Raw genomic sequence first — 12,128 nt, 5'->3', positions numbered from 1 at the left:
ACTTCATTATTGTTGAGGTCAGTGCCACTGGATGGTAGTCATTGAGTCAGGTTACTGTCCCCTGAAACTGCGGGGACTGTGGAGTGGTTCAAAGAGATGTTGAAAATGTCTTTTAGAACCTTTGTTAACTGGACTGCAAAGTTCCTCAGCAGCCATCCAGGTATGTTACCAGGCCCCACTGTTTTTGTGGGCTAGCCCTGGCTAGGGTCTTCCTCACATCAGCTGCAGCCAGACAGAGTGCCTACTCCTTAGGTGGGGAAGAGTGGGCCCTTCCTCGCCAGCACATCATCCTGTGCATCAGATTCTGCATAAAAGACATTCGGCCTATCAGGAAGAGAGGCATCACTGTTGTTGACACACAGGGTGGGCTTGTAGTCAGTTATGGTGTGAATGCACCTCGTGTCACAGGTGTCACAGAAATAGCTGTTCCTCTGGGAATAATCCCATTTTGCCTTCCTGATGGTGCAGGAAAGTAGGATTCACTTTCATTCCCAACTTTGTGAAAATCAATTTCAACAAAAGAACAAAATGAACAGACTATTAAAGGTCCATTGAGTGGGTGAGGCAAAGTCAGATTCAGAATTCCTACTTTTTTCCCCATTCTGTGGAAGGATTATCTGCTGGATATATCAACACCAAGATACTGATGAAGAGCAACAAGTGACAATTCAGCTTGACTGGGGAGCAATATGTATGCAGTGTCCTCCTGAGCAACTCATCAGTCTTGAGACAGTTAAGACCAACAAGTGAGGGTTAAGGCCTTCAAGAAAATACACTGAAGCCAGCTGAGAGAGATCCTCGGCAGATAGTTAATCCAAAGACAAGATATCTGTGAAATGGCAGTGGAGGGAGCAGTCGGACCTTTACTTAGAATTAGTACATTTCTGCAGCTAGGAGTGAAAAGGTGCATCATAAGCTTGCTTCAACATAAGTAATCATTTCAGCCACACAATTCATGGATACAGATGTCCTTCACACAGCAAGGGGACCAGATCAGAGGAAGACAAGTGAAAGAAAACTTGAACATTAGTATCACAGGGACTCCAAAGATCTCCTAGCGTGGGTTGGAGAGAGTGAAAATGAAGTCGCAGCTCCAACGGGGCAGAAAGTAGCGGTGAACAACAGGAATTCTGCAGATGCTGGAAATTCAAGCAACATACATCAAAGTTGCTGGTGAACGCAGCAGGCCAAGCAGCATCTATAGGAAAAAGCACAGTTGACGTTTCAGGCCGAGACCCTTCGTCAGGACTAACTGAAGGAAGAGTGAGTAAGGGATTTGAAAGCTGGAGGGGGAGGGGGAGATGCAAAATGATAGGAGAAGACAGGAGGGGGAGGGATGGAGCCAAGAGCTGGACAGGTGATTGGCAAAAGGGATATGAGAGGATCATGGGACAGGAGGGACAGGAGGCCCAGGGAGAAGGAAAAGGAGGGGGGGGAAGCCCAGAGGATGGCAAGGGGTATAGTCAGAGGGACAGAGGGAGAAAAAGGAGAGTGAGAGAAAGAATGTGTGCATAAAAATGAGTGACAGATGGGGTACGAGGGGGAGGTGGGGCCTTAGCGGAAGTTAGAGAAGTCGATGTTCATGCCATCAGGTTGGAGGCTACCCAGACGGAATATAAGGTGTTGTTCCTCCAACCTGAGTGTAGCTTCATCTTTACAGTAGAGGAGGCCGTGGATAGACATGTCAGAATGGGAATGGGATGTGGAATTAAAATGTGTGGCCACTGGGAGATCCTGCTTTCTCTGGCGGACAGAGCATAGATGTTCAGCGAAGCGGTCTCCCAGTCTGCGTCGGGTCTCACCAATATATAAAAGGCCACATCGGGAGCACCGGACGCAGTATATCACCCCAGTCGACTCACAGGTGAAGTGATGCCTCACCTGGAAGGACTGTTTGGGGCCCTGAATGGTGGTAAGGGAGGAAGTGTAAGGGCATGTGTAGCACTTGTTCCGCTTACACGGATAAGTGCCAGGAGGGAGATCAGTGGGGAGGGATGGGGGGGACGAATGGACAAGGGAGTTGTGTAGGGAGCGATCCCTGCGGAATGCAGAGAGATGGGGGGAGGGAAAGATGTGCTTAGTGGTGGGATCCCGTTGGAGGTGGCGGAAGTTACGGAGAATAATATGTTGGACCCGGAGGCTGGTGGGGTGGTAGGTGAGGACCAGGGGAACCCTATTCCTAGTGGGGTGGTGGGAGGATGGAGTGAGAGCAGATGTACGTGAAATGGGGGAGATGTGTTTAAGAGCAGAGTTGATAGTGGAGGAAGGGAAGCCCCTTTCTTTAAAAAATGAAGACATCTCCCTCGTCCTAGAATGAAAAGCCTCATCCTGAGAGCAGATGTGGCGGAGACAGAGGAATTGCGAGAAGGGGATGGCGTTTTTGCAAGAGACAGGGTGAGAAGAGGAATAGTCCAGATAGCTGTGAGAGTCAGTAGGCTTATAGTAGACATCAGTGGATAAGCTGTCTCCAGAGACAGAGACAGAAAGATCTAGAAAGGGGAGGGAGGTGTCGGAAATGGACCAGGTAAACTTGAGGGCAGGGTGAAAGTTGGAGGCAAAGTTAATAAAGTCAACGAGTTCTGCATGCGTGCAGGAAGCAGCGCCAATGCAGTCGTCGATGTAGCGAAGGAAAAGTGGGGGACAGATACCAGAATAGGCACGGAACATAGATTGTTCCACAAACCCAACAAAAAGGCAGGCATAGCTAGGACCCATACGGGTGCCCATAGCTACACCTTTAGTTTGGAGGAAATGGAAGGAGCAAAAGGAGAAATTATTAAGAGTAAGGACTAATTCCACTAGACGGAGCAGAGTGGTGGTAGAGGGGAACTGATTAGGTCTGGAATCCAAAAAGAAGCGTAGAGCTTTGAGACCTTCCTGATGGGGGATGGAAGTATATAAGGACTGGACATCCATGGTGAAAATAAAGCGGTGGGGGCCAGGGAACTTAAAATCATCGAAAAGTTTAAGAGCGTGAGAAGTGTCACGAACATAGGTCGGAAGGGATTGAACAAGGGGTGATAAAACAGTGTTGAGGTATGCAGAAACGAGTTCGGTGGGGCAGGAGCAAGCTGAGACAATAGGTCGGCCAGGACAGGCAGGCTTGTGGATCTTGGGTAGGAGGTAGAAATGGGAAGTGCGAGGTGTGGGAACTATAAGGTTGGTAACAGTGGATGGGAGATCCCCTGAGCGGATAAAGTCAGTGATGGTGTGGGAGACAATGGCCTGGTGCTCCTTAGTGGGGTCACGATCGAGGGGTAAATAAGAGGAGGTATCCGCGAGTTGTCGCTGCGCCTCGGCAAGGTAGAGGTCAGTACACCAGACTACAACAGCACCCCCCTTATCAGCGGGTTTAATAATAAGGTTAGGATTAGTGCGGAGGGAGTGGAGAGCAGAGCGTTCCGAAGGAGTGAGGTTGGAATGGGGACAAGGTGTGGTGAAGTCGAGACGGTTGATGTCCCGTCGGCAGTTAGCAATAAAGAGATTCAGAGCAGGCAGAAGACCAGAGCGGGGTGTCCATGAAGAAGAGGAGGGTTGAAGACGGGAGAAGGGGTCATCGGTGGGGGTGGAAGAGTCCTTGCCGAAGAAATAGGCTCGGAGACGGAGACGGCAACGGCAGAAGAAAAGTTCCGCATCGTGGCGAACACGGAACTCGCTGAGGTGTGGGCGAAGGGGGACAAACGTGAGGCCCTTACTGAGAACAGAGCGTTCTGCCTCCGACAGTTGAAGGTCGGAGGGGATGGTAAAGACCCGGCACGGATAGTAGTAGCGATTTGACACCCATCATATCTCAGGTCACATGAGGTAATGAAAATGAAGGATATCCTACAACAGAGGAAAAGACATAGGACCAGATCTGAAAGGACAGTCTGGCAATCAAAACATTTGGATGGCTTTATTCTAAAGAAGGTGGACCTTGGACGACTATCTATATATTTATTGCTTTCACTTCGTTTATTATTTTTGGAGAAGAGATGTAGCATATGTGATATATAATAGTGGGGGTATACCCTTCAAGAATAGTAACACACGATGAACATTATTTTAACATGGAACTAGGCAAAATTGGTTGGCCTGGCTGTGTGTAAGAAAGAGAAATACATTGTTCTTCTTTCAAAGCTTTTATCTTGATTAATCATGTGCCTTAGTTAACAATTATTAACTGCTACCTTTTTGGTAACATGAGAAGTGATGCTATTCTACAACACTCCACAGGGCCCTGCCATTCACCGTATATGTTCTGCCCTGGTAAATTCCCCAAAGTATATCATTTTGAACTTGTCTGAGTTAAATTCTATCTGCCATTTCTTTGTCCATTTTCCCAGTTGATGCAGATCATGTTGTAACCTTAGGCAACATTTTTCACTATCCACTTCACCACCAGTTTTAGTGTCATCTGCAAACTTACTAATCAGGCCTCTACATTCCGTCGAAATTGTTAAAATACAAAGTATGATAAGCAACAGTGAACCCAGCACCAATCCCTACAGCACACCATTGGTCTCAAGCTTCCAGTAGGATAAATAAATCTGCACTACCACCTTCTAAACCTCTTCCACAATCCAATATTGTATCCAATTAGCCCTCTCACATTAAATTACATGTGATATACCCTTATGGACCAGAACAATGCAGAACCTTATCAAGAGCCTTGCTAAAGGCTATGTGATCAAGTCTTTCACCCTACCAGCATCAATCTTCTTGGTCACTTCTTCAAAAAACAATCAATATTTGAGATTCAATTTCCCATGGGTAAACCATGTTGACTGTCCCTCATCAGTCCATGGCTTTTCAAATGCAGATGGATCCCCCTCCAGTAACTTCCCCTCCTCTGATATTAGCCTGTTGTTCCATAGCTTGTCATGGAGACATTGAGGAAGCAGGCCCTTTGGCCCAACGAATTCATGTTGACCAAGATACTCACCTAAACCAGTTCCATTTGCCTTGTATCGCTATAAACCTTTCCTATCCATATACAAATGTCTTTTAAATGTTGTTACTGTACCAGCCAAAGCTACCTTCTCTGGCAGCTCATTCAATACATACTGCCCTCAGTGTGAAGAAGTTGCTCCTCGAGTCCCTATTGAATCTTTCCCCTCTCACCTACAATCTATGTCTTCCAGTTTTTGGTTCCCTTTCCTTTGTCCTTGCAGCTCTTCTTAAATAAAGGGATAGTATTAGCCATCCTTTAGTCTGCTGGTTGTTCACTCATGCCTAATGAAGAAAGCTGCAAAAAACAAAAATCTCAACCAGGACTCCAAAATCCTTTTTTTCCTTCCCACAATAACCTTGGTCAGGCCCTAGCAATATATCCACCTTCATGCACCTCATGCTAAGACCACCTCTTTTATATTGTGGATATTTTTCAGGACATCACTAATATTCCTTGAATGCCCTGGCCTCCACAGTAAAGACAGACAAGTAGTATTTATTTAAGACATCGCCCATCTCCCATGGCTTCATGTGTAAATTACCACAAAGGGACCTACTCTCTCCTTAGTTGCCTTTTTGTTTTTAATACAGTATAGTTAAAGAATCTTTTAGAATTCTCATTTACTTTATCTGAAGAGGGGAGCAGGAAGATTGGAGACAGCTGCTGACAGGGTGGTGTTAAGCAGGAACACAGAAGACCAGCAGTAAAGGAGGAAGTAATAGGAGGCATTAGAAGAGAGGCAAATGACAAAAAGAACCAGAACTAGAATCAGATGACTAGGGGAAGGATGGAGAGAAGATTCTGTGCACAGGATGGATGGAACCAGGAGAAAAGGGAGGGGTTGATGATGTGTAATAGGTTCTAGAAAGGAAGGTGGGAAAGAGTGGAGGAGGAAGAGGGAGAGGTAGAAAAAAAGGGAAAATGAAAGAAAACCCACTGAGAAGGTTACCTTAAATTAGAAAAGTCAAAGTTCATGCCATTGAGTTATAGACCACTAAAGCAGAACACAAGAGGTTGTTTCCCCAGTTTGCATTGGAGAAGGGCAAGGTCAGTGTGGAAGTGGGAAGGAAAATTGAAATGAGTATGTAGCTGGGGACTTGAAATGGCCATTTAACATCATTGCCCTGCAAAACAATCACCCATTTTGTGTTTAGACTCATTGATGTAGAGCAGGGGTCCCCAACCTTTTTTGCACCCCGGACCGGTTTAATATTGACAATATTCTTGCGGTCCGGCCAACCGGGGTAGTTCAAGTAGGATTAAATTCACCTCAACATGTCTTTTACAGTTAGGGTTGCCAATTTTCTCACTCCCAAAAAAGGGACAAAAGTAGCAGTCAAATCCTGGGACACTTTACCCCAGGAAAGACTACCATGACCATGAAGCCTTGCGCAGGCACCTGTGTGCACATGCGTGACGTGCGCATGTGATGTGCGCGTGCGCGTACGTGCTGATTTTTCTCCCCCCAAAAATCGGTTTTGCCTTCATCTTCCTGACTATACTGTACATAGATTATTTCTACTTTATATAGGCTGTGTGTTTATCATATCATTCCTGCTTTTACTATATGTTAGTGTTATTTTCAGTTTTATGTGTTATTTGGTATGATTTCGTAGGTTATTTTTTGGGTCTGGGAACGCTCAAACATTTTTTCCATATAAATTAATGGTAATTGCTTCTTCGCTTCACGCCATTTCGGCACGAAAGGTTTCATAGGAACGCTCTACTTAGCGAGGGAAATACGGGACAAGGGCGGTCCCATATGGGACAAACCAATTTATCCCAATATACAGGACGTCCTGGCAAACATGAAACAGTTGGCAACCCTATGTTCAAGTTCAACAGTACGTGACAGGGAATGAGGAAAGGTGCAGCTGACTCATATCGTTTCCTCGCGGCCTGGTACCGGTACGCGGCCTGGTGGTTGGGGACCGCTGATATACAGTAGGCTACAATGGGAGCACCAAATGCAGTAGACAAGGTCTCTGGATGGTAGTGAGGGACCAGGTGTAAGAACAAGTGTTATTCCTCCTGCAATGACAGGGGAAAGAGCAAGGGGTTAGGAGGGAGGGATGGATGAGGGGGGGATAAGTGCACCAGGGAGCCACAGGAGAGGTAGACACCGCAGAAGTCAGAAAGGGTAGGAAGGAGAAGATGTGGCTGCTGGTGGGATCTCATTGCAGCTGGAGGAAATGACAAAGAATGATGTTCTGGATGGAGAGGCTGGTAGGATGAAAGATGAGGGCTCGAGGAACTCTATCTACTCTTTCTGTTCTCTCTGATAGGGGTAGGGTGTGAGCAGGAGTACAAACTTGATATTTCCAATACTCTTATGGCTGTCTTTCCTTACCCTATACCCTTCAGCTTGTTCTTAGTACACTTACACATAATCCACTTTATTTCCCCAATGCATATATAACCTCTATCCTTTATGATCTCTAGACCTTCAATGTGTTAGATTTAAAGGCTTCATCCTGGTGTTGAAGTTGCCCTCAGTGTTTCTCCTTGCTTCAGGTCAGTGATGTATGCCCACCCTAACACTTGTTCTTCTCACTTGGGCCTCTGTAATAAAAAGATTTTCAAATTCATTCCATATTCTTCTCCCATTCAGCAAGGGACATTCGTATATGTATCCGCAAACAATGGAGTCACTGTACATGTGTTAAACCGCAAGAAATCACTTTATTAGTTATATGAAATGTGCAAGACAGAAAAATGTAGCAGTACAGAAAACAGCCTAATATTTATCATCCACTAACTGAGCTGATCTACAGCATGCCAGAGGGAACACCCCCCCCCCATCCCTCCCTCTTTCTACACTGCTGTAGTCATGACCAGCCTAAGAGAAGATGCCACCTTGCAGAAAGAAATTGGCCATTTTTCATACCCTTCAAAACCCCAATCACTAGTACTTTCCCATGATAAGGCACCATTTGATATCTGTACATGCAGAATAATTTCACTTTCCCTTGACAAACATGTGTTCATCATCATCTATTCTTACTCAAAGCTGTAGACTCACACTGCTTTAACTTTCTCAGAACTATCCCACTTACAGGCTAGCACCATTTTGTCTTAAAGACTTACATTTTGTGTTATTCATTTTAGTATATGCCAAGGAGGAATCAAATCTAACTCAGATTATCGTACATACTTGACTTCTTTTTTTCTGCCCTCTTGTCTCTTTCCTTCAGTAACCACCTCAGGAGATATTGAGGAACAGGGGAATCCTTCATACTAGTTCAATAATTCCAGCAGGTGGCAGCAAAGATAGATGAGACACTTGCCTTCATTAGTCAGCGCATAGAATAGATGAGCAAAAAGGTCACGGTACAAGTCCACAGAACAGTAAATGAAATTAGAAAACCCCTGAAAAAGTGAATTTAAAAAATAAATGATGAAAACATTCAGTAAGTCAGGCAGCATCTCTGGAAAGAAACAGTCAACATTTCACTTAGAAGGCCCTTTGGCTTACCCATAGCTGACGGAAAAAATGACTGCATCTTATTAATTTTCCATAGGACAGAAGAGCAGAATTAGTCGAGTCGGCCCATCGAGACTGCTGTACCATTCCAACATCGCTGATTTATTATCTCTCTCAACCTCATTCTCCTGCCTTCACCCATAACCTTTGACATGCTTACTAATCAAGAACCTATCAACCTTCATTCTAAATATACCCAGCGACTTGGCCTCCACAGCTGTCTAAGGCAATGAATTCCATTTTCACTCTAATACTTCCTCCCGATGAAATTTGGAGGAATGATCTTTCACTTGAAACAATCACTAATTCTTTTTTAACAGATGCTATCTAACTTGCTGAGTATTCCCTATATTTTATTGTATTGAATATTAATAACCCATAGCTGGAGTACTGAGTACAATTCCGGTCACCACACCATAGGAAGGGTATGACTGCAGGTGAAGGTGAAGAGAAGGTGTAGAGGAGATTCATCGGGAGATTGCTGGAGATTGAATATTTCAGCTATATTTCAGGAATATTACTCTAATCCTTGAGCAAAACAGTGGATCTTAGAAGGAAAATAACTTGAGTGAAATGGTGAAGATTGAGCCCCGTTAGCATTCCATGTGGTACAGGATTGGAAATCAGGGAATGGGTAACCATCCAATCTGTGTTAGCTGTGAATCCTTTCGCACTGGGAATGTCCAGTGATCAAGCAACAATGTGATTTAAATGCTCATTCTTCTAACTGCTGTTGTCTGCTCTAGTTTATTTCCCGGGATGAGATTAGGTGCCGACAGTCAATTCAGCGACTTCCTTGATGGCCTAGGACCTGCGCAACTTGTTGGAAGACAAACGTTAGCAACACCAGCTATGGGTAAGTGATGAGCTACTAGAATTGCATGCAAAGAACTTACCAAGCTTCAACGCACAGTTCATTAGAGCACTTTGGGAAAGTCAACTGTTTTAATCAACAGGGAGTCTGTAATTGCATGCAATCTGCTGGAAAAATTCAATAGATCAAGCAGCATCTGTGGGAGAAAGGAATCGTTGTCATTTCAGGCAAGGTTTTACCATAAAGCGTCAACAAATCCCTGCCTCTCACAGATGCTGCTCATCCTTCTGTTCCTCCCACAGATTGTTTGCTGATCCAGATTCCAGCACCTGCAGTCTCCAGTGTGTCTCCATCTGTAACTGCATCATCAGCTCATCAATCTGTACTACTTACCAAATTAAAAAAAACATTTGTACAAGTTTATTTTGATGTAACAATACTATTATGGTGTTTTATTATCATTGTATTTGTACTTGGGAGTGGTATGTACACCCATGGCCACTTTATGAGGTATACTTGTACACTTGCTTGTTAATGCAAGTATCTAATCAGCCAATCATTTAGCTGCAACTTAATGTATATAAGCACACAGACATGGTCAAGAGATTCAGTTGTTACTCAGACGAAACATCAAAATAGGGAAGAAATGTGATGTCAGTGACTTTAACTGTGGAATGATTGTTGGTGCCAGACAGAGTGGTTTGTACATCTTGAAAACTGCTGACCTTCTGGGATTTTGATGCACAGCAGTCTCCAGAGAACAAGAAACATCCAGTGAGTGGCAGTTCTGTGGGTGAAAATGCCTTGTCAAAAGAGGTCAGAGGAGGGTGGTCAGACTGGTTCAAGGTGACAGGAAGACGACAGTAACTCACATAACCATGTATTACAATTGTGGTGTGCAGAACAACATCTCAATGCACAACACATTGAAGCTTGAAGGGGATGGGCTACAGCAGCAGAAGGCCATGCCAGGTTCCACGCCAGTACCTAATAAAGTGGCCACTGAGTGTATCTGGTTACCTGAAGAAGTGAATAACAAGGGGACAAAAAAAAATCAACAGCAGAGGGGGCAATGGAACTTCTTAATATAATTCCAGGCTGTCATTGCAAGGCTTTTAATGCAAGTGTGCTTTCAAGTTCAATGATCCCCACTCAGATGTGAGTGAAAGCTTATGTAGAGTTTATTTTGCATAAGGTTCACTCAAGTAGCCACTATTTAAAAGTGATAAAGTGTGACAAATGCCACTCAGTGATGGAGAGCACCTCCTCCTCCAAACAATTTGAAATCAGGGCTTGATGCACAAGCATCAGTTTTACAGAGGGGTGGCTGTTCAACATTCACGGCATCCCTGTGAGGGGCCATCCATCTGTGGAAAATGGACAGAACTGAATTAATTATTGCTCTTTTTTATCCTCACTCTCTGCAGCCAGTGGGAGTGAGGGCTGGCTGGATAAGAGCAGGTGTTGCTGCCTCACCAAGCTATGACAGGTCAGGCAGCAGAAGTTTTGTCAGTGCTCGTCACACCATGGCCCCACAGCATATACTTGGAGTGTCTAGGCATTCACTCAGGGGGCAGAGAGCCTGGTGTCTATTAGTCCGACTGTTGCCACACCACTCTGTCCATCAGCCTCCTCTCACTCTTCCTGCAGTCTGTTCACATCCCACACCGTCCGCCAAGAAAAGTAGTGGGTGAGCACCTATTGCAGTGCAATGCCCTATCTGTCAGATGTCCATGGTCATTCAGCACAGACCCACAACTTGTGGACCGATTGCTGTTTCCACAAACGCTCCAGATTTGCTGATGTATAAACAAATGTCTGCTGCCTCTGTCAAAGTACAAAATTACCGGGGCTCTGATACGTTCCTTCTGATCACACCCAGCTGACTGTTCAGGACGTGAAAGCTCTGATCATTTGTGTTGTTATCTGTACACTCAGTGAGACTACAGGCTCCCCCTCGCTGTAGCCCTTTCCAGGGAGTTCATTGCCCAGGACTCACGGTCCACAGCCCACATCTTCCTGCCTGCAACCAACAGCTCCCTGTCAAAACTCCACTGCCCATAGCTTACTGCCAACTGCCCACAGCTCACTGTCCAGAGCCCATTGCACACAGCCCACTGCCCTCTACCCACAGCTTCCTGCCACAACTCCCTGTCCACACCCCCTACCCACAGTTCACTCTTAGAAGTCCATTGTTCTCAGCTCTGTGCCTACTCACCACAGCTCAGTGCCACTGCTCAGGAAATAGGTGCTGAAGCAAAGACCTTCAGGATGATTTGGACCCATTAGTGTGAAGGGGAATGATGAATAGTTTCTGGTCAAATGTGAACTGTTTCACATTGAGAATGGACTTTCATCTACATAATGCAATTATCATCATGGTGAAACAGGAAATATGCCGGTTTGTATACAGCAGCTCCCACAAATATTGATGTAACAGTCCAGTTTTTTGGTTATGTTGACTGAAAATTAAAAACAGGTGATTGAGGTAATGGGCCCTGGATTTGAGGGTTCATTCAAAAGATGGCACCTCCATCCGTGTGGCATTCACTCAATAATGCACTGGGGCTTTAGGCCAAATCTGTGTGCTCCAGTCTCAAGAGCCACAGCATTCTGCAATGGTGCCAAAACCATGGCTGATCTGAAACGGAGTCATTTCCAGCACAAAAAAAGTGCAGAGGAGTCCCCGGAGGAAAGGTCTTTTGGGGCAAAATAAGACCAGCTGCTGATTGAAAGCTTCATGACACGTGGGTGATCTTTGGAGTACTATAATGAGAGTCCAGGTAGTCTACTCCTACTTCTACTTTCTTGTGTCCTTGTGTGATCCAGTCTTGGTTGAAGGATATTTTTTGCTGGGTGGAAAATGTTCTGGACTGGGTTCATATCTTCCTTGATGA

General features: G+C 45.1%; 1 protein-coding gene across 2 annotated transcripts in view; it reads left to right on the top strand.

The window, feature by feature from the left end:
• The window catches only part of LOC134342316 (regulating synaptic membrane exocytosis protein 1-like), a 622,982-nt gene that overhangs the window by 589,313 nt on the left and 21,541 nt on the right, over positions 1-12,128 (top strand). For both annotated transcript variants that reach the window (XM_063040293.1, XM_063040291.1), the window contains one exon: positions 9,164-9,273. In XM_063040293.1, coding sequence (XP_062896363.1) covers positions 9,164-9,273 — 110 coding nt within the window. The remainder of the gene's footprint in view (positions 1-9,163; positions 9,274-12,128) is intronic.

Source organism: Mobula hypostoma, chromosome 2 (assembly GCF_963921235.1).
Source record: "Mobula hypostoma chromosome 2, sMobHyp1.1, whole genome shotgun sequence".
In the NCBI taxonomy this organism is placed as follows: domain Eukaryota; kingdom Metazoa; phylum Chordata; class Chondrichthyes; order Myliobatiformes; family Myliobatidae; genus Mobula; species Mobula hypostoma.
The sequence above is the reverse complement of the archived record's forward strand: the minus strand, read 5'-3'. Positions and strand labels throughout refer to the sequence as shown.